This window comes from Typopeltis vanoorti, chromosome 15 (genome assembly GCF_054136105.1).
Source record: "Typopeltis vanoorti isolate ZY-2024b chromosome 15, IOZ_Tvanoo_1.0, whole genome shotgun sequence".
In the NCBI taxonomy this organism is placed as follows: Eukaryota; Metazoa; Arthropoda; class Arachnida; order Uropygi; family Thelyphonidae; genus Typopeltis; species Typopeltis vanoorti.
The window spans coordinates 10,440,061-10,464,206 of record NC_143563.1 but is presented as its reverse complement, the minus strand read 5'-3'; the positions used below and the strand labels follow the sequence as shown (position 1 = coordinate 10,464,206).

The window sequence follows — 24,146 nt, the reverse complement described above, 5'->3', positions numbered from 1 at the left end:
CAACAGTGAAAATAAATAGCCGCAAATAAAAAAAAAAATAAAATTACGTCAGCTCGAGCTAATCACATTTAAAGTAGATTATTGCATTAATTCTTGCTTCTGTTCTAACTTTTGACGACACGGGATCCATTCAAAGCGAATGAAAGCTTACAGTCTCATCTTTAATGTTGAGATTGAGAACAAAGATAGCTCAGAAAGATTCTAGCGAATACGTCACTTATTCCAGGAAAAATGTATTTTTGTACCACATATAGCGTAATGAAAGTCACGTGTTAATGCTTTAGCAGTGCTGGTGCTCAGGTTCTCAGAGAGAGAATCTGAGCACCTGACAATAGAACTTGGTGCTCAGAAGGCGTGTTATTGTTGAACAAGTCAAAAATAGAAGATTCCTTTTTTGCCATATAAGGTGTTTTTTTGCCTTTGTCATTTAAGCCTTTTAATGTCAGAATTTTCCTTTCAATCACTTAAAAATCACTTTCAAATTTCCCGGTGCATGCAGACAAGCTCAAACTATTCCACTGAGGTAGTTTCATGGAAAGAGTTTTCGGCACGACACGCAGCGGTTACAGAGAATGAGTTCCTCACTGCAAAAAAAAAAAAAAAAAAATACTTCAACGACGAATACTACTCTCGATCCAGTCCATGTAATGCGATACTCTCGTGTACACTGTGGGATATCCCGGATCGGAGCATCCATGTCCGAAAGAAACGATTCCAATAATACTCCAGCGATTGTTGGAATTTTCTACCATCAGAGGACCACCAGAATCTCCCTGTAAAAATAAAGAAAATCATGCACTAAAAAAAAAAAAAAAAAAAAAACAGAAAAGAGAGAGAGAGAGAGAGAGAGAGAGAGAGAGAGACTTACCTCACAAGCTCCTTGGTTTCTTCTTCCTTGTCCTGCACACAACACGTGACCGTAGTTCCGTAGATGCTTCCGCTGGTAAGTTCGGTAACACTCCTCGTTTTCCAACACGGAGACTATGATCTCCTGTAGCAGAACCGGAAGTTCCTCGTCTGAAAATAAGAATAAAAACGTTTTGAACTTGTTTCGCAGAATAAAGCACTTCGTTGTTATCTTCTCTGTAATGATAGCATACGCTGTTAATGCTTAAGATCAAGTTAGATCTATTGAAACTACCTACATCATGTAAACTTTATAAAGCAAACTACACCTTTAAAAGTTATTTATCAATTGCTGATTAGTTAAGTTGGCGAATTCCATAAACTAAACTGAAATACTCAAGAAAATTAATCAAAGGGATCACTTCAATATCTAAAGAACAAAGTTTAACTTATAATTAATCATAAATTATTTATTAAATATTAATTAATTAACGTATTTTTAACAAACTGGAGATTTAATAGTTCATGTGAGCTACGCAGGAAAATTTAGGCCTGATTTCGAATTAAGGAAACTTTGATCAATAAAGATACGCACATCTAGGTCTATAAATATTGAACAACCATCGTATTTATAATTTATGCATGTTTAACCAAACCTGAAAGGCAAAATATAATCCAGTTGCCAGTTATTACGACTATTAGCAATATTAATGGTACCAAATTTCATTGTTTACGAAAGCGTTTAAGATAAATAATTATTTATCTTAAACTGTTACTGTCAGAACTTCAACTAATTTGCATTTATTGATTGCTTGCATATCCTTTTCTCTATCTGTCAAACAATGCAACTTTGATAGAGCTGATTTTCGACCGTGGTGTCGCTACTGTATATATATACACACAACGTACTTGCGTTCAGTTTTTTACAAATATATACACTGCCCAAAACAATTAGTGAATTATTTTAATATTAATATTAAAAAATAATTAATAAATGTCAATAACTTAATTAATAAATTTAATCATTAATTTATAAATAAATAATTATTTCAAATGAAAAAAATAATTAATAAATTTAATAAATATTAATTTTTTAATAAATTAAAAATTTAATATTAATAAACATTGGGTACTTGATACATGAATAAATATTTCTTACTTAGGGATAGAGTATAATTCAGGAGATATTGTTTACATAATCGATATTTATTACAAAGATAACAAATTATGCATTTTAGTGTGAAATAATTTTAACAAGAATATTCCCTAATTGTTTTGAGCAGGATATATCCCGTATTTCCCTTCAATCTTGTGGCTGGTGGGGGTGGCGATATGACACCATATTAGGGAGATGATTACGAAGCAAGGTGGTTTCCTGTTGTCTTCCTTGCCGCAAGTATTTATGACTGCAGCCGTGCGTGTTAATGGGAGCGGTTTGTCTGTTTTGAGGCACTAAAAATCCGAGTTACCGGGAGAAAAAAACACCCCCTACCTCTCTACGAGACCGTCTAACTCACCTTTCGTCGAAAGAGACCAGATAAAGGTTCCTCACATACGGGTTCGATCGGAATCGAACCCAGGTCTTTTCGACCGAAGAGTTTCGTTTCTTCCGACTGAGCTATGAAGGGTCAATATACAAGAGACAACCATTTATATTATATGAACATTATCATTAAAAACAAATATGTGTGTTAATTGAATTTCTATTTTAGTTTTGCTTACTTTTTTCCTTTTCTTAATTTTATTTTATATTTCCTTATTTGGAGAGACCTAATCTCAACACTAACTTAGCCATAAACAATTTTATCAAACTAGACACAAGATTAAAAATAGCCATATTACTTCCTTTTAAAATAAATGAAAAAAAGATAAACATCACGTGATATAATCTACTGATTCGTTGCACCTTATATCACAACAAAATTAAAACAGGCATTAAAATTTTCAGAGCACACAAGTATACTGTTGATTGTGGGTGTTTTTCACTGAGTAAATTATGAATGTGACTTCAGTCCACTAAAGGCTGTAATCCTATATGCATTAATATACTGGTGTGCTAAGAGTTTTTGTTCTTTTTTATTTTTATTTTAGTTTATATTTTTACGCAGTCCCCGAAATGAAATCTTGCTCTAGAAATGTCTTTTTTAAACTAAAGGGTAAAAGGAGAAAAAATACATTGGAGTGATTTGCTTATTAGAAGCAACGAAACAGAGAATATTTGCCTTTACAGAAACAATTAAAAAAAAAAAAAAAGGTCGTTCTGGTTGGCCGAGTGGTTAGCGTATCCGCTCTCCAGCAAAAGGCTGCGGGTTCAAATCATGTCGTGGGCATGAATGTTGTGATTTTCTGTGAAAATACTAGTGGTGGTGGTGGGCAGTAGATGGCATTGGTGTAAATGATGTGGTTCGCAGTAGGAGGATTGAGTGGCTGAGACGTGTAGAGTAGGTGCCCTCCCTCGATGAGTCTTGGGACTCCTTGGAGGTGTCACGTAATAATACTAATAAAATAATAAATCCACTGCTATGGAGGGGTCAAAAGTGACGTGGAACAGCGCGATACATCGAACATGAAGCTATTGGGCGTTACTGAAACAGCTGGATGAATACCACCCTCTCAGTCATATCGAAAGACGGCATCTGTACTTTGTATTTCAAACTTGTTTATGTTTGAATTTCTCTCATTTTGGCATAATTAAACCTTCTCCCACAAGAGCGTGAAGGGTGTGACGTAATGAGTCTAATCTAATATCCACGCAAAATTGCTTCCGGTAGTTTAGACTTATACAATAGAAAGCGAAGTACTTACTGTTTGCAGTCAGTCCCCATCCAACAACGGATGCCTTCGTTCCCACCAAGTTGTCAGACTCGCTAAAAGCAGAAGGGAAGCAAATGGATTGAACTTCGTGACTGGATTCGACATTTGTGTTAAGTCGCATAAGAGCGATGTCGTTGTAGTAGAATTGGGTGGAGTAATTGTGATGTGGCAGCACGGATTCCACAGAGTAGCTCTCGCCTTTCTCTCGATCTCTGCTCCCTATTTTTACCACGAAAGATGATGCCGGCCTGAAAGAAAAAAAGCTTGTAATAAATAAATAAATAAAATCTGGATCTGTTTGTGATTTGCATTTGCAGAAATGTAAGGGACGACGCGGATGAACATGAGCGCAAGCTCCTTCACTTAAGAACAATCGTTTAAAATAAATTTTATCTGGGGGGCCAATTATTTTATAGGGCAATGTGACTTAGAAGATCAATAAAAATAAATAATCAAAATAAAAATAACACTACTTGTTTTATCCTTGTGTCTCTCCTTAAAGTACATTTTAACATTTTCTTAACGTATTTTGTTTTGTATAACCATTGCCAATCACTCGCGAGATTTTATGAGTCACAAATATTTTAGTTTGAAGATCAAAATCAAAACAGAACAGCAGTGGATGACTATATTATAAGGGTTTCTCCCAAGTAAACAAACATCTAAAAATATTCTTAGTTGCTAAAATAACTTCAGATCTTTTCAAAGAAATGTTTTCGTTGAGAATTAATTTCTTCTATAAACAGATTGATTGCGAAAGGGATTTTTACGCGTTTCATAAGAAAAGATTTCCCTTGAATGAAGTAATAAGTATCTTGATCTTATCTGATAAAGTGATGTAGAAAAAAAAAATCCTCCCTTAAGTATGAACTATTCAGTGTTCTCTGGAATGCATTGGACTGTAAAAATGGCCTTGACAGAGGTTTCACAGGCGAGGCATTTATCATAACTATGAAGAAATTAATATCTTTATAAATTACTTAATTTTCAATCTGGCTTGCTACATTTTTGTAATACACCTTCTGTCCAAAAAGAAACCGAACTTTTCGAAAATATAAGAAACTAGTGGTGCCACCTGTTGTATCGTTTTGTTGTCGAAAGCGGCAACCTTCATTAATGTTGTGTCAACTGTTTATGACATTTGTTTCATTAGAAGCAGAGTTATAGTGTCAAGAGTGACAATGTGTCTTGACGAAAGGTCAGTCGTCACGATATTCATGCTTACGCGATGAATTCTCGCTATCAATCACTTCAAAACTTCGAGATAAAGCTCATCATTGACTGTTTGTCCAAGCAGAACGAATTCTTTGTGGATAATGCCTTGGAATCGTAGAAACAAATCGGTATTGTCTTTACTTTTGACTTCTCCAAGCGACTTTTTCTTGGATGCCCCTCTTCGTGGTCTCCACTCAATACTCTGTTTCGGGCTCACACTCAAAACACCAGTTTCATCACCAGTAACGGTCGTTTCAAGGAAGTTTGAGTCCTTACGAGCGGTTTTAATGAGGTGTTTGCAGTGTTCAATTCAATATATTTTTTGGTCGTCGGAATCGCGAATTCAACTTACGAGGGCCCAAACTCTCGGTCTAAATGTTGTGCACAGTTGATTTTGGAATACCCGATTCATCTTCAATTAATCTCACGGACGACTTAGGGTTTTCTTTGATGAAATCAGGCACTTTTTATATGTTAACTTCGCTCAGTCCAGTTTTTGGACGGCCCAGCTTTTCTTCGTCCTCAAGCGTCTCACGACCACTTTGAAATCGCTTAAACCACTCGTAAAACGTGAGTACAGGATAAGCATTCATCACCATATGCTTTTTGAAGCATTGGTGCGTTTTGGTAAAACTTTTACCAAGTTTAACACAAAAGTCAATCGCAGCTCTCTGTTTAAAACTCATTTTCCGACCGTTCGTCAAAACACACTGTCACTCTTGGCACTAACTCGTATTGTAATGAAACAAATGGCATAAGCAGTTGATACAACACTAATAAAAGTTGTCGCTTTCGACATAAAAAAATACAACAGGCGGCCCCAATAGTTTCTTCTATTTTCGAAACGTTCGGTTTCTTTTTGGACAGAGAGTGTAGAAAAGTTTTGACGAGCATCAAGAAATAAATTTGCATTTTAATCGCATGATATCATAAGCACCTTGTCACAAGTTTCGCTATGTTACTTACTTCCTGTGATTCTGTTAATAAGTGAAACGTATTTCTGGTGCAAAATAACCAAAACATGTCTTGTCATGTTATCAGAAAACTGAGAAGGTTATATGAGGTGAGCAGCACCTCATGTAGCTTGGCCTTATTATGGACGCTCTGTTTTTCATATCTGACACGCTTCTGGCTCATAAACATCCTATATTCACTATAGAGATTTTAATGGAATCTTACTGATAAATCGACAATCATACTTACACATTTTTCCCTTCGTGTGTCACGCAGTGAGCTGCTGTCAGAACATAGCGAGTGGAAATGAGCGATCCTCCACAAATGAACTTTTCTTGCTGAAGTCCGGAATATCTCTGATAAAGGGCAACCTAATAGGAAATGAAAGATACGTAATGAGTTTGACATCACCCTATTTGGGCTTAACGGCAAGAGAATAAAATTGTCACCGTAACTTACCACCCAAGGCCAGGCATTGTGTTGAGCAGGTTTCCCTCCAGCCACCAGAGTGGAAGTCCTATGGCGTCCACAACCTTAAAAGAAAGAAGGGGGAAAAAGGGTTAAGATTTGGGGAAGAGAGGAATATATTAAAGAAAACTGTTACGACAGAAGTTATGACGTCATCCTAGAAAAGCTTATGGAAAGGAACACTTACTTTGCTCCCTCTCCTCATCTGCAGCGGGACTGTCCTGCTGCACGATTTCCATCGTTTGCTTCTGAGGGAGTCTGTCTCCTCCTCGTATTCGTTCCGTATCCTGTTTGTAAGAGGCAGAATAGTGGTCCTCATCGTAACTGGGACGGCGGTGAGAATCACGCGGAGGGAGTCTGTCTCCTCCTCGTATTCGTTCCGTATCCTGTTTGTAAGAGGCAGAATAGTGGTCCTCATCGTAACTGGGACGGCGGTGAGAATCACGCGGAGGATACCTGGGAGGATGGTGGTCGTGGTGGTCCGCTGGATGGTAATGATCAGTTCCGTGGTCGTGGTGATACTCGTCAGGATGCGCGTGATGGTAATGGTCATCATAATCACTGTACGAATGGTGGTGGTGGTGGTGATGGTCGTGATGTAAGGGCTCGCCATGACCCCAGCTGGGAGAGTGATCACCGTACGGATAGCGTGGATTTCCTCTGTATGGCCGACGTCTGTATGGCTGTAGACGATCATGACCAGACCATGAAGAACTGTCATGTTCGTGGTAGTCCGAATGTCTGACAACCCTAGAGAGCTGCGAATCATTCCCGGAAACTCCTAACAACTGCTGAGGGAGGATTCGTTTGCCAAAAACTGAATCGGAAACTGGGCAGCAGACGGAAGGAGGGCTGACATCCGCGCATGGAAAGCGCACCTGTTCAGATGGCACTTTACAAAGACCTAAAGGAACACAAGCACCCTTGGCATTACCTTTCAAATAGCACTCCTTGCAGCTGGCGCCATCTAGGAATGAAAAACAGAAATTAGCTTTCGTTAGAACAACCGTAATAAATTCATTTAGGTGATAGATTATTTCATATTCAATATAAGACCACCATCTTTGCTTAGTTGAGGCTTTGAAATGACGTGATAAAGCTCCAGTGAAGTTTCAGATTATCCAACTCTTATCCCAGGCATGGTAGGATAGGCGTTAGATACTCTGTGAATGTTAGTCTGCTATAGGTTTACAATGTTTAATGAGTAGGCGCTCATACAAATAAATAAATAATAAGCTACACGTCTAAATACAGGTTTCCATTTACGGAAATTAAAAAAAAAAAAAAAAAAAACGAAGCTGAAAAATCCCAAAAGTAAACAACAAAAATATCGACAAACCGAATATACCACAAAAAGTTTTTATTAAACAAAAAAAAGACATTACAGTCTTTTTACTTTCTTTTACAATTATATTTCTCATTTAAATAAGATAACTAGAAAACTCGTTAAACTGTTACCATCTGTGGAGCGAAAGTAGTAAAAGATGGTTGGCGAAAACGACTACAGTAATTACCCAAAGCTGATATTTAAGCAACTGACGCCTAGCAGACCCCCAATACTAAAGGCGCTATTAAGACCTTGTCACCCTCAAGGCCCAGCGTCCCAGGAGGGGGAAAGTTGGGATCCTTAATCCTACAGTGGTAACAGCCTTTTTTCTCCTTTATCTCATGTTCCATCGGTATTTTCCTATGCCAGTTTCCCCCTATTACAGATAACCAACTCTTTGTGGGCCGTCCTAAGGAATTTCTAGATTGAGCACAGTTATTTATGACTCAGTAGATCACATGTTTATTTATCAAGCTGTTGCTTTGCTCATAGAAGACTATAACAGTTGCTAATTAGCCGGTTTCTTAGATACTGGGGTAATATTCTATTCTTCCTTTTCGTTAGAAGTTAGAATAATAAATAAACAATAAAGTAAACTCAATTTTTGTTTTTTTTATTAAAAATCAGTGTGCAAAAATAGCTATTTTAAATATATTTCAAGGTTGGGAGAATTCTTTTGATGAAAATTTGAGGAGAATTTCTGATGAAAAGAAATGACTTGCAATAAACGACTAGAGACGAAGTTGGCAATCCATCCACTCAAAAAGGGCAGGAAGCAGACCACAGGATGGTACGAAGGCAGCGATGCAAGATTCGATCAAATGTCTTGGAAATATCAACAGAGACAAGATGAGTTTCTTTAAATCTTTTTCATGGCCTGTCTCCGAAGGTCGGTAAGGTCTGCTTTACGAAATGTGGCGGAATTTATGTTGGTGATCATTAATTAACTGATGGGTATTCAAGTAGCTAAGATGCTAACTGACAACCTTCACTAGCACTTTTAAAAATACTCAAGTCAGGGGAATGGAAAGACAGTTTGATTGCTGACTTATCTCTCTTTTTAGTAAGCTGGATACAAGCTTATGGCCATGCTATTAGATAGGTGTCAGATGAGTATGACAGCATGTAAAAGCGATATACGATGGATATTACTTAAATAATGTACTTTATCAGTGGTATAATACACAACTTATAGGTCTCTTGACTTTTTGGTGTAGATTGCCAGCTAATTACAGGAGCTCGAAAAACTAAAAACGTTAATATTTTAAAATGATTCAAATATTAATATTATAAATAGCAATACATAAATATAAGTTTATATAATCCCACTCACGAAATGTAAACTTAAAGTACATTAGTACTGTGGGTGAGTTAAGGGGTGAAATAATCTACAAACCCTGCTCTATATACCAAGTTTTTTTAAGCCACTTCAGTCCTTCTGTAAGCAGGTGGTTCTACACTTGAGGATGAAAATCATCTGCCTCCTAAAGATATGCACAAACAGTCAAACCACTGTGGACTTACATATTAGTTTAATATTAATTATATTTTCTTTCATTAAATGCAAACTCGGTGGTATTTCTCTGTATAATTCGTAGGCGAGGACATTTGATCTATTAGAAATCTTATGTATAAATATAATTTCACTTTTAGAGAGATTCGTACTGTTAGTGTCGTATTTTGTAATTTAAAAATATGTACGTCTGAGTAATGCTCATTACATCTGATTATGGCTTGAAATTACAAAAAAAAAAAAAAAACAGTTCATTATTGTCTTCGGGGAATTAGAGGGGTTTTTCAGGAAACTCCGGTTTTCCTCCTGAACTTGGATAATCCCATAAATTATGTCACATATTTGTTTCTCATTGTATCGAGTTCCTGGCGTTAATCCAATCCATTTAGTTAAATAAAACGAAAATAAATGAAATCAGCAAGTGAGACTAATACTTTCTTCAAATTACTATGGGGATTTAATATCCATCCATGGTTACAGTAGTAATCTATGCACAAACTCTATCAGTACATTATTGTAATGCTGATTCACACAGAGACAAATGGAGAAAGAGAGAGACAGAAAGAAAGGCATACAGACAGATAGGCAGAAAGAAAGAAAGAGACAGACAGAGCTTAAAGTTTTACATTGAAAGAGCGAACTATTTCTTCAAGACAAAGCAAACCAATCTCTCTTTCCCTTTCTGTTACAGCTAATTACATGAAATGTATTTGCTAATTATATACTTTTAAAATATTCAAAATATTTTATAAATAAAAGAGAATATACTTCTACAGTAGGAACACTAAATCAACAACAACTGTGAATATATATTAAATAAAACTTACTTAACACTGATGCGCAGACAGCAACTACGACCAAAACTCTAATTGGGACCGCCATTTTCAAATCTATCGTGGAACAAAACACGTTAAAGATTATTAATATCAAAAAATGCTGAACTCAGTTGAATAAAGTTAGCAAATAGACTGCAGCAGATTAAATTGTATAAAAAATAAGGGAAGAAAACACCTATACTCTGATATTTAAAAGAACATCTTCCTAAATATGAAAAGTATAATCCTAAAAGTGGGAGCTAGAAGTGCCAAGAAACATCTGTTGAACATAAATAATACCCGATGCTACTTGGATTATGAAGTATTTTCATGGAAGCGATTCTAAAGAGCTCTTCTATGTGGGAAAGAGCAGAGGAGATATAAAGGTGAAGCGAAAGGTCAGATACCGCATGTTGTCTCCTTCATCCGTCACATCAGGAAAAGACTTGTTGTAGATTAGTTTATCCAAAGTATATTTAAGTGAAATAATTGTTTCTTTACAAAAGAAATAAAAGAAAAAAAAAGATAGTTGCGAGGTGACTAAATATAATCTTAGACATAAAACTGACGTAAAGTGGAATGACTACATTCCAGTTTGAGTTATGAAAAAGACAACTAATTGTCCAAATATATACGGCTGTAAACAGGTTTTCTTAATGTCAGAACAAAATGCTGTTTTAAACTTGAAAATTTCATTATTACGCATCGTTGATTATAGTAATAATGGAGTAAAGATTCTAAACAAATCAAGGAATATTATTTTATAAACAACATTTAAAAAATATATTATTTAATTCAACTCTCACCTGGATATGCAGACCAGCCCTCCCTCCTAAGGTGTTTCTTCTGCTGCAGCCAGTTGCCCAGTGTGATGACCGATGAGGGCTTCTAGAGCTTACAAGAGACCATTTCGACTTCCCCAAAATTGTCTTACGGTCACGCATTTTTGCTGTCATGGTTGGACACCAGTAAACCAGTTTGTCAGATCAAGTGGGGGAAGAGGGGGTGAAGGTCACGTACATGTCTGCGGTAGATTTCTAGCCCACTGGGAAAGTTCTTCAACCGACTGAAAAATTCCGCACATTCTTACAATTTCCAAATTTGATAAGCGTATGCAGTGCCACCTAGTGGTCAATGAAATTAAACTAAACCACTGAAATTCAATTGTTGCAAATAAATACTAAGTAAATAAATAAAAATCAAATATCCCCACTGAAGTATTTTTCCATCCGGTTTGGGCTAAGTAAATACATTTTATAATAGAGGAGCAATAAAGTCGGCGTAGTGTGTGGTTTGGTTATTAAATGCGTCACTGTGACTTATCATATGGCAGAGATTTACAACAGTTCCCCATGAAACGTGTTTGTATAAAGGGTTGATGAAGTTAACCTTGAAAATGGGATAGTTGGCCTTCACATGACACAAGTGATTCCCCAGGGCAGCTGGAAATTCAGTTCCCATTACGTCATATACCCACAACATTCGAATATTTACACTTCTCACATAAAATGTCTCATGATTTTCTTTGAATCTCATTAATAGGGGAAGTAGTATCGAAGAAAGCATTTTGCTCGTCAACTGAAAACTCAGTTTAATACCCAAATGTATCAGATTGTCTGGAAGCTAAGTGAGTATGTGTTTCTGTTCGTTTGCAAACTTACAAAAGTAGTTAGGAAAGTTTATTTGAATTGCGTTAAGTACATCAGAAACAAAAGCTCTGATATTTATTAACTACAGAATTTTCTCGCAACAAATTTCGTTTTCTAGTGGTGAATTTGAAAATTTTCCAGGAAATAAATTTCCAGGAAAGCTTTTCATTTTTATAAAAGGTGTATTTGAATAATGCTTGTGCGACATTTTTAAGAGGGGTTCGAAAAAAAAGGTTCAAATTCCGTCCTGATCATGGACGTTTTGCAAATGTTATTATGTGGACCTGCTTAATGGAGACCTGAAGTGACTTGGAAAATTCCATTAAATCTATAGAGCAGAATCTTTAGCCTACCTATAGCCTTAAATATATGATAGGTTTACAGTCTTTTATGTCTGACATTTATATTTCAAAAAGTTAAACTAGACATAAAAAGATCGATAATCACTAAATATTGCCAACCAAATCAATCAAAGTATTAAATCTTTGCACATATAACAAAAATGCATAAAACCAAAGCACTGAGTATTTAAATAATTGTTGTAAAATGTACATATAACTCATTTATATCCATGAGATTTGTAGGCAAATCCTACTGAGGAAAAGTTGTAAATCGATCTACATTAGTGTCGTGGCAGGCTTAGAGGTTACCTATTCTTAACACTCTGCTCTAGAGACCAGACATGGAATTTATTCAAGCCAGTTCAGACTCCAAATAAGCAGGGCGATGGTTTCACACCAGAGGACGAACTCATCCCCTATCATAAGGTTGGTCGATTGGTAGAGCCTCTGCTGCTAATGACTCATGCAAAAAGTTAAGCAAGTTTCAGCGCGGTTAGTAGTTGGAAGGGACAATCGTTCGCTGCTGTTGGCACACTCTCCCTCGATGAGTCTTTGGACTCCCTGGAGGTGTTAAATAATAATAATAATAATTAAGATTTTCCCAAACATCCATTTCCGCTGCTACTGCTTGGAGAACGGAAGCGCTATCCATTCAGTCAACCATGTCAGAAGATTAAAGAAATAAAAAGGAATAAATTCGAGTGGGGGTCTGGAAAGTTCTGATAAAACACCCAGAATAAAAATGACATTAAAGCAACTGATATAACTACAAGAAAGAACATATCTTAAACCCTTTAACCTCATATTTCATCAAACTGCAATAATTCGTTATTTTTTTCTTTTAGGATATATAAGAGGACCTAAAATTAATTAATTTTTGTCCTAGGTGTTTATCAGAACTTTCCAGATGGCCCACCCTCTCATAAGACGCTTTGATTGTAGCACTGAATTCCATCGTGTCTTACGTAATATTAAAATATATTTGATCCTGACTCAGTGATTAGCACAATGACAGGATGAGCTTGCAATTAACCACATCATTGATTTTTGCCATCTTTCAATAACACAGAGAGAGACAGAGAGAGAAAGAAACGAAGAAGAACTGCATTCTCTGACGGAATTAATTATGTTGAAAAATGAAAAATTCAATCTTGAATTTTAATGATTTCTGTGTTATCTAATAAGAAACTCGTTCTACTGGAAGGAGAACGAGATCGCACAACTGGGTTATCCCCATCTAAAATCCCCTTTGTCCATTTCACCTTGATGGTTTTGACTTTCTTCCTTCCCTTCAAAACACAATCAAGAAAGAATATTATCCAAATCGATATGCACGGGATTTATTTATCACTGATAGCATCTGGGATTCTAACTTCTAGGAAGCAAAGAAACTTAACTTTTTTTATTGAATAGTTGTGAAATTTGATCACGTGCACATCATTTTGTCTCAACGATCGCGTCGACACCCGTCTAGGATCCTTTATACTTTTTTTTTTAAACTGAAGGTGAGTTAACCAGCGTCATAGGGAGGAGGTTTTGTTTTTTCTTCCCTTGTTTTTTCTCTTGTGTTTCCAACCCAACCTTTGAAGTATCAATTCTACATTAGTAGGGAATTATTATAGAAGTTGGTTTCCAGTCTTGTTCAGTAGTATTCTGTTTAGATAAATGTGTTCACGGGACCAGTTTGTTTTGAGGGACGAGAAACCCGTTTCCAGGAAAATAAACCCTCCACCACCGTCTGAGACAGGTTAAACTCTACTTTGAATAAATGAAAGATGCCAAGAAACTGTTGTAATAGATATGGTATAATGGTCAGCATTAAAAAGACAAAGACAATGAAAATAGGCAGAACTATTGAAAATATCAACTGCATTGTGAATGGAGAACCTATAGAACAAGTAAAACATTTCAGCTACTTAGGCACGATTTTTAGTGAAGATGGTAAATTAAATATGGAAATAGACAACAGAATTAACAAAGCTGGTATGGTATGGTAGGATGTCAATTGAATAAATGCATATGGAATAAGAGAGAAATTAGCCGAAACACTAAATTAGATGTATACACGACCGTGTTTAAACCAGTTTTAACTTATGGATCCGAGAGCTGGGTCAGAAGTAAAACAATTGACCAAAGATTAGAGACCGCTGATATGAGAGCCCTGAGAAAGATTATAGGCATGAACAGATGGCATCAATGGCAATATCATATTAAAAACGAGGATATTAGGAAGGAACTTGACATTGTTAGCATCCAATAAGGCATTAGCAGAGCTAATCTCAGGTGGTATGGTCACTTAAACAGAATGGGAGAGGAAAGATTAGCAAAACAAGTGTTCTCTGCCAGGTTGGCAGGAAAAAAGACCCAGAGGAAGACCAAGATATAGGTGGATTGATACGGTAAAAAGTGCCTTAGAAGACAGAAATCTAAAACCTGATAATATTGGAGTCTTGACATTTAACAGACTGATTTGGAAGAAAATTGTAGATAGGAAGTTAGTAATGATGTAATTTTTTCATGTAGTACTGTCATATCCTGTACACCCCTTGAGGGTACATGGCATGAATTTGATAAAAAGGAGGAAATTATATTCTTGGTTTAATCCTTTATCCAAGTGTAAGCAAAGAAAGTTTGCGCGTGAAGTAACTTCCCAATTGGGCAACTCGTAAATACAGACTAATGACTTCACAACACTTGCCTTAGTATCCCATAATGCAAAGCACATCTTCTTGCGGACATGTATAATGCTATGCATTATGGAAAAGGTCACTTACCAGACTGGCAAATGACCAGTAATTAACGTTGCTGGTTTCATTATATCAGTGAGGGGAGGCTCCAAAACCTCAGGCGATCCCCCAGATTACTCTAAACTCAGCAAGTGCGAGCGACCCGAAGGATCATTGTACTCAGCGCTGGTCCCACTGAACGACAGGCCCACGCTTCAACAGAGATGGTCCTCTGCGGTGGGTTTGCCTAAGAGGCTAACCCCCCCCCCCACACACACACACAAGCAGAGCCATAATCTCAGCGGAGGCACTGCTCAGAGACAGGCAAAAGTCTGTCTCCCCCCCCCCCCCCACGAGCAGAGCCGCTCACATCTGAATGCTACAACGCATCAGAGGGAGCCAAACCTAGAAATGATAATACCAAGATTAACGTTGCTGGTTCTAAGGGTGAAGCCAGAGGCTTTTTTTATACTCCCCGCTATCTGATAGGGATACATTGAGGGAAAAGTTTATCACTATATGCTTGCCCTGGGAGGACATGGAGCTTACATATCTATGTTAGAAATTGATATGGGTTTTGGTCTTTTGTGTTTGTAGAGTTCAGTTTCGTTGTAATTTGCAGCTTGCAAATTGTAATTTGCAATTTGCAGCTTGTAATTTGCAGCTTGCAAATTACAACGAAAATTTCAACGACGTTTTTAAGAAGTACTTTGTAACTAGGGATGGGAGGAAAGAGAAGATACAAGGGATATTTGTATCCCGATGAACTTGAATATCTCTGACAAACCAAGGAGCATTTAGAATCATACGTAAGCACTTGTTTCGCACTCGTTGCTATTTAAGAATATTAGTATTGGCGGTATGACTCCATGCTGGAGAGGCACATGTGATTATTATGGGGCGAATCATCAGCTGATAGAGAAGCAATTTGATCCTGATGTTTAGTTTACTGTTCCTACTAATCGAGAACAGAATTGGGTAGATTGGTGGTGATTGAAGGTTAGTCTTCCGTCCAGTAGTACACCAAGGTATTTAGCTTCTGTTTTTCAGGGAATTTTGGCATTAAACAGGAAGATATCCCCATGAGGAGATCGCGTTCTTCTGTTGAAGAGCATGGCTATGCTCTTCTGTGGGTTTACTTGTAATCTCCATTTGGAGAATCATTGCTCCAGTATTAGTAGGTTTTGTTGAAATTTTTTTGGTGACAAGGTGTGGCTGAAGAGATCTGGTTAGTATCGCTGTATCATCTGCGTAAAAGGCTATGATGGGTGACATTGGGTTCTGCGGAATGTTTGCCATATATAAATCGCGATCAGAACTGGAGCCAATAAGTATCCTTGTGGAACTTCTGCAGGATACTATGCTGGGTGGATATCGTCCCATTTATTTGACTTGCATCATCTAGCAGAAAGGTATAATTTAATCAACTGCACCGTTTCCAATGGTATATGAGCAGCGATAAGTTTGTACAGTAATCCTTGGTGCCAGATTTGGTCAAAAGCCTTGGCTATATACAGAAATGCAGCTCCAGTGTGTTTATGCCAATTGTAGCCTGTAATGATATACTTTGTCAGTCTTTGAATTGGTTGGTTAGTGCTGTGAAATTGGCGAATCCAAATTGTTCTTTTGGGAGAATATTTAACTTGTTTACTGTGGCCTGTAGTCTGGAGAGGATGACTTTTTCTGAAAATTTTCCTAAATTTGAGATCAGGCTGATAGGACGATAATTTTGAGGTAGATGTGGATCTTTTCTGGGTTTATGAATTGGAATTATGTCTGCTATTTTCCAGGAGGAAGGGAAATATTGTAATCTGATGATTGCATTGATTATATTGGGCGAGATGTACAACGGCTCTGCGGGGTAGAAGTTTTATGACTGTGTTTGTGATGCCGTCAGAGCCAGGAGCTTTTTTGTTCTTTAAGTTCTTGATGATGTCATATATTTCCGCTAGTGAAGCAGGCGTGGTTTGACTGGTACAGATACCAGAGGATTTTAATGAGTGCATGACATGGCGATGAATTTTATATATTTAGAATTTCATCCTAAAGATTTGATAATTTCTTTGAAAATTTAATCAAAAAAAAGTAAAATTAACAATTACAAACTAAACACAAAAGGAGATCTATTGGTAGACGGGGGGAGGGGGAAAACCAGATGGATAGACTGTTTACATCGAAATATTTAAACGTTTAGGATTAAAGTGAAAAGAAAAAGATTCTAAAGATTTCTTGGCACACATCCCTCACTACCTGTCATGTGGCCATGTGGGTGACTGCTCTAACTGCACTTCTTGTCTTTCACTGCTGCCAATGGAATGGTAGCAATTAGCTTCTTCCTTGCTCGCCCGTATGTGTGTGAACAATTTTTCCTGTTCTTGATGTTTCTACTTATATCTGTTGCGCTGTCCCACGAGCACACTAACTTTTTATTACACATTCGCAATGAAAATCGAAATATCTCTCGCGACTGACTTCTTAAATGCGCGCATCGAGTATTTATGTTTATTACTGTTACTATGAATTAATATATATATGCACAACTTGACAGAATCAGGTTCCATGTTAACAGCGGGCTTCATTGCGTGACAACAGCTTTTGTGTTGCTTCACCATCTCTCTTCTATCTACTACGATGTTAAGTACTGTTTTTTCCTTCAGTGACGTAGGACGATGACGTAGTGTTTCAAAGTCATCATTCAGGGAATAAACGCTTTGTGGTTTTGTGTGTGTGCGAGGCCAATTTCTTGTGCTGTGCGGGAAGGTTTCTCGTGCAAGTTGGCACGCTTCTCAACTCTCTCACCACGTGCAATCTGACATCAAAAAAAAGGCACGAACGATCGAAAAAATTTCGACAGAAGTCCAGAATGTTGAAGACAGGTAAGGAACCATCTGTTAAGCATTAATATGATTATTTAATACTTTTAAAGCTTCCAAAATGTCATTGAGGACAGCAGGAAATGGAGTTCAAGGACTTGGGAATTTCCAAGAGAAACCAGTTCGATTTCTAGTCTCATTAATCTCTCCGCTAAGTGTTTATTCTGTCTATCTCTCTCTCTCTATATATATACAATATGCATTGTCGGTTTATGAGAAATTATCAACGCAAAAATATTTTTTAAATATTATAATGTCCCTAGATTATTAAAATATATAATTTTAATATATATATATATTAGGATTACCAAGTTATTTTATAAACTTGGATATTTTAACTCCTAATCCCAAGTATGCAAACAATTAAGTTTGCGCCTGAAACAAAGTTCAAGTCTAAAGATGGTGCAACGCCCAGGGCACTCATTGTAAAGGTGGGTAAAGCTCTGATCACTATTCTTAGTATTTTCCCATAATGTAAAGCACATCTCACTAGAATATGTATACTGCAATACATTATGGGTGGGTTCACTACCCAGCCCGGTTTCAACCTTTTCTGAGGTCTCCTCAGTGAGTAACTAGACCCTAAATATCAAGGTTCCTTATAAGGACTGGCTTAAAGGGGCGAAGCAAGAATGCTTTTCAAAATCCCCGTTACCTGTAGAGGACAGTGTATGGATAAGGTGTTATTGAGCTATTATTATTATTAAAGCTCTGATCATGGCAGGAGGGTAACAGCAATAGCTGAGCCTCAGTTAGAACTTCATTGGCTACGGCATTGCCACCCATTACGTATTGGATTGAATGAATCAATCACTCAATCAAATATCAAGGTTCTTAAAGTTCTTAAAAGAACTGGGCGATGGACTGAGTCCTTGACTCTTTATCCCGTCATCTGAATGAAGAAAATCTGTGTGGATGGGGTGTTATTGAGCTAAAAAGCTGTAGTCATGGCTGGGTAACGGCAATAGCCAAGCCTCAGTTAAAACTTCATTGGCTACAGCATTGCCATTTATTACCCTGGAAGTCCTAAAAAGGACTTTTTCCCCTTATAGTAATACGGAGCCTTATTAACTTTATCTATAGAAGTTGCAAAAAGGTGTTTTTATTTTTAATAAAAATCTCTGGAGGAGATAGAGATGTAATAAATTTTTTAACTTGGAGATATTGTATATTAGGATAGCCAAGTTATTTTATAAACGTGGTTATTTTAACTCCTAATTAACTCCTTAGTTAAAATAATCAAATTTATAAAATAACTTGGTTATCCTAATATACAATATCCCCAAGTTAAAAAATTGATTTTATATATATATATATATATATATATATGAGAAGATGATATTAAATGATATGATTTCGAAATAATTAAAATACTTTTTTTTCCTTTCTAGTTAATCCTGTCCGTGTTATTATGGAAGCATGAAGAATAATATGGTTCGACTCCGAACTGTTTTTTTTTAAAGCGTTGATAGGAGTAATTGCGTACTAATCCTCTATATGAAGATCAACGTGAGATCTTGGAATTTGGTGGTGCTGATAGCCGCCATCCATGGTGAGTGAGCATTACGTGGTGATTATTTCTTTAATTGCGGATGTATGTATGCTAAGAATGTATGACTTGTGCCCCAGAGAATGCACACAGCTTTTGGTGATGCGATGTTGTCAGGGGTTAGAAGGAGCATTTGTGAAAAAAAAAAAAAGCATATAAATATAATAACAGAAATACGAATATGCTCTAAAATACCCGACATCACAGTTAATTTGCAAACACGGTACTTTAAACAAACAGTCGTCTTTTACGAGGACGATGTGCGGAGCTGAGAAGTTCTGATAAATACCTATACCAAAGATGATAGTAAAGCAACTGATATAGCCACAAGAACGAACATACGAGGATATAAAAATATAAGTCTTTTTTTTTCCCTTTTGGGATAAATCAAAGATAAACATTGTCAATGGTTTCTCCCAGTTGCAGGAAAATATTTCTATATTTGTCATTATCAATATTAATTAACAATAATGGGCGTGGATGTGTAATGAAAAACAAGAACTTCCAGCAAAGAACAATGAATAAAATAATGCTAATATTTCCTTGAAGTTATAATAAGTTGTCCACAATATGAATATGCATTGATAAAATCCTACAACGCCAAGGTTAATTTCATAATGAAAACAGAATATTTGAAAAATCAAACTTCAAGTTTAATATATTAGAAGGAAGATTGCTTTCTCTGTCCAAAACGAAACCGAACTTTTGATAGAAAATAAAACACAGGCCAATTATAAGTATTCAAATCATTTATTTTCAATCAATATACTCTCCCTCAGCTTCGACACAGCGTTTGGCACAGTCAATTAATTCGTAAAATGAGTTTTTTATATCAGTTTTTGGGATACTGTTGAGGATCGTGGTTACTGCAGCTTGAACGTTTTCAATGGTGTGGTATCGCTTTCCTTTCATCGGCAAATGAAGTAGGGGAAAGAGAAAGAGGTCACAAGATTGAGTCCTTACGAGCGGTTTTAATGAGGTCCTTGCAGTGCTCAATTCGATACATTTTTTGGTCGTCGGTGAGCTTGTGGGGAACAAAAAGCGAATTCAATTTACGAAGGCCCAAACTCTCGGTCAAAATGTTGTGCATAGTTGATTTTGGAATTCCCAATTCATTCTCAATCAATCTCACGGACGATTTCGGGTTTTCTTTGATGAAATCACGCACTTTTGGGATGTTAACTTCACTCAGTCCAGTTTTTGGACGGCCCAGCTTTTCGTCGTCCTCAAGCGTCTCACGACCACTTTGAAGTAGCTTAAACCTATCCCGTATGAATGCTTATCCCGTACTTACTCGTAAACTTGAGTACGGGATAAGCATTCATCACCGTATGCTTTTTGAAGCATTTGATGCGTTTCGGTAAAACTTTCACCAAGTTTAACACAGGCATCAATCGCAGCTCTCTATTTAAAACTCATTTTCCGATCGTTCGTCAAAACACACTGTCACTCTTGGCAATATAACTCGGCTCCTAATGAAACAATGATCATAAAGAAGGTCGCCGCTTTCTACAACAAACAGATACAACAGGTGGCGCAACTAGTCTCTTCTATTTTCGAAAAGTTCCGTTTCTTTTTGGACAGATGGTGTATTTCAATTACTAAAATTCTAATATAGTATAAGCTTAACCAAGCAGTACTAATGTTTGCGTTTCTATTCACCAGAGGTCGCTGATGGTATCGACTATTGCACCACTTCCGAAAACGAGCAAGGAGTCTGCGTAGTTCCCCGTTACTGCAGGAAGCTAAGCGGCAAAGCTTATTTGTCAGACTGTCAAGTGAATAATCGCGATGCAGTTTGCTGCCCTTTTCTAGATCCTTCGACCACCCCTGAGTCGTTGGATGCTCCACTATTCGAAACAACATCTATGCCTACCATCGTGTTTCCTACATTACCGGAAGAACCACCTATAGAAGAAAGTAATAAGTTTTCGGGATCCGATGACATTCTCCTTGAAACCTTGTCGTGGTACATGACCAGGTTCAACCTTAAGAAAAAAACGGACGCTAGTAAACCTCCTATGCATGCCTCTTTTCCAAGGCATCCTTCTAGGAATGAAGAGAGTAGAAACTACCCTAATCCTTACAGGGAGCGCCCAAGGTCCTATCCTAGAAGGTGGAACAGACGTGAATCAACAAATCCCAGGATTAAACTCCCAGAAAGACGCCCTCCCAAAACACGAAACACAGGAATCTACGAAGAAAGACACAGGACAAGAAATGAAGAACATAAAATACTGCCCGTAGAACCCAGCGGAAGAGGAGAACAAGATGATACATATCGCATAATCGTTGAAAACGGGTCTTTCATCAGGGACGAAGAGGATGGTTGGTCTGATCTTCCTGTTGAAGGCTCCTATAGGAACCCCTCGGGACCTTATCAACCAGACGAATATTATACTATAGCCGTTGATCCTGAGCCTCGCCCTTCTCAACTGGAGCCAGGTTAGTTCATTTCATCTTCCCTCGTGCAAAATTAGTTCCGTTCAATGCTTACCAAAATTGTGATTTATTATACAACACTTCATTCTGAAGCAACCACTCATATAAACCATGTTTCATACTTCGCTGAGTCGTCTTTAATTTCTGAATATTTTATGGGTTTGAAATTTACTGACAGCTCATTTCTCAACTAATGTACAGATGAGTTATGTTTTCAATAATCATATTTTCCTTTTTATTCTCAGAAATCAGGATGGCTTACCTAGCATCCCGTATACAGCACTGTTTCATTCTTTTTTTCAGCTTGTGGTCGACCACCGTATGAACCATTTATTGCTGGAGGAAGGAAGGCAAACGCATCTAAATGGCCCTGGATGGTATGTAACGAATGGTTTGCTTTATATGAAATAAATGCATCTTCACTGTCCTTCCCTCAACAACCATATTACCATTATATTTACGAAATACTGGAAATAAAACTGGACTATGCGTACATCATTTTCATCAGTACAAGAGTTTGAGAACTATATTTGGTGAGTCTCATCATTATCAAGCTCCTGATATGCACTATCAAAGGATAAGTAGGATACCATAATAGTTAATGTTTGTTGTTACATGCCAACCAGTCATTTTTGACTTCTGTTGTTCTTGTGAACAAAAGGCTATCCATCCCACTCGGCCTTTTGTCCTTTCTTTCGGTAACGATAAGTTCAAGTTGGTAAGTTCTTTCATGTTGTCCATCCAACTTGTTTGTGGTCTTCCTCTTTTTCTCATGCCCTCAATCTTCCCTAAACTGCCTAAACAGAAGTTGATGTCCAAAATGCATCAACTTCTGTTTAGCAATCATCACCTCCAAGGAGTGTTCTGTCTTTATACGCTCTAAAATCTTCTTATTGGTCATTCTATCAGTCCATGAGATTCTTAATAGTCTCATACACATCCATAATTCAAATGAATCAATTCGCTTTCCATCATTCTTCTTAATAATCCAGCTTTCACATCCACACCACTACTGGATTTTTTGTCAAAGCAATTCTACTGAAAGTTAGAATTGCTTTGACAATTCCAACTTTTGTGTCCTTACTCACACCTCTATCTTTCATACGTTTTGTCAGATTTAACATCGCTTCTTTTCCCGTGACTATCCTTCTTTTAATTTCACCTTCACATTTCGAAATCAGCCATTCTCATAACATATTCACTATAAATAAATATAAACATGTAGGGCCACAGTCTACAACCCTGCCACATCCCATTTCCCACTCGAGCACTGTCTCTTTTTCCAAAGACTGTTTTTACTGAAGCTTCGTGGATGTCCTATCACCCTTATCAAGAAAATTGGATGTTCAGGTAATCCCATTGATCTCATTACAATCCACAATCTGTTGCGATCCACGCAATCAAAAGATTTCTTATAATCAATAAAACAGATGAATACTTCCTTCTGAAATTCTCTTGTTCTACACATAATATTTCTTTCTTCAATTACTTGCACCCTTCTATTCAGATGTTTTTCCTAATCTTTCCTAGCCTGTCTTTGGAAATCTGCACTCAGTTGCCTAATCCTTTTTATGTTTCTCAGAAGTTTCATTTTTTTTTCTTTCCTCTGCTATTTGAATAATTTTTTCTGACATCAATTATTTGATTAACTTTTTCTGACATTAATATTTGTGTCTCCTAAGTCACTTCTTACTACATCAGTCCATGTACGTCTTTGTCTTCCTGTGTATTTTTAATCTTTGGGTATTTTTACTGTCATCTTTGCATCTAAGATGGCATGATGACAGTAAAAAGACCCACAGGAAGACAGACGTACTGTCATCTTGGCATTTAACACTTTTTAGTTAATTCTGTTTAAATGACCATATTACCAGAGATAATCTATGTTCGCCACTTCTTGAATGCTAACAATGCCAAGTTCCTCTCTGTCATTTTCATGTTTTATTGAATCTGCCATTGATATCATCTCTCCACTACTATCCGAATTTTCTTCTGGCTTTGATCAACTGATAAAATTGATCAAAGATAGAGGCTCACATATCCATGAGTTAAAAATTGGTTTGAACACTTTCTTGTACACAGCTAGTTTAGCGTTTTGACTAATTTCTCTATTATAGAGAGACATTAGCCTATTATAACTAGTACTTACTTTACTTTGCTTTACTTGGTGTCTATTTTCATGTTTAATCTGCCATCTTCACTAAAGTAATGCCTAAATTGTTCAAATGTGTTGTACCATAGATTCTTCATCGAGAATGTGGTTGAAAATTATCGTTTTCCTGCATATTTTTTATATTTTTGGTTTCTTTATTGCTGATTTCCTGCTAATTTTGCTACAGCATTTATTAGATTTAGTTAACAAAATCTTATGAATTTCATTGAATTTGTTTAGGGTATCAGCTGTATAAGTATAAATGCTACTACGCTTCATAATGTGACTGATATACATGATGAAAAAGAGTGGAAATAGTGTTCATTCTTTTCTTTAACTGTACTTAGCTTTTACTCTTTTAACACTGCTTTGCATCTAGCCATCTTCCTGTACTTCCATCAGTTCTCTGTATACCGTAATATTTAACTTACCTAATGTAACTGTAGCAGTTTTGAAAAGTTT

General features: G+C 36.8%; 1 protein-coding gene across 1 annotated transcript in view; it reads right to left on the bottom strand.

Moving 5' to 3' along the window:
• Window positions 1-367: 367 nt before the first annotated feature.
• LOC150098377 (ovochymase-1-like) overlaps window positions 368-24,146 on the bottom strand; it is a 126,894-nt gene continuing 103,115 nt past the window's right edge. The window contains exons 11-16 of the mRNA XM_090405173.1: window positions 6,485-7,264; window positions 6,289-6,362; window positions 6,079-6,200; window positions 3,652-3,908; window positions 869-1,017; window positions 368-773 (exon numbers count right to left, since the gene is read on the bottom strand). Of these exons, the coding sequence (XP_090261299.1) occupies window positions 612-773; window positions 869-1,017; window positions 3,652-3,908; window positions 6,079-6,200; window positions 6,289-6,362; window positions 6,485-7,264 (1,544 nt within the window). The 3' untranslated portion in view covers window positions 368-611. The remainder of the gene's footprint in view (window positions 774-868; window positions 1,018-3,651; window positions 3,909-6,078; window positions 6,201-6,288; window positions 6,363-6,484; window positions 7,265-24,146) is intronic.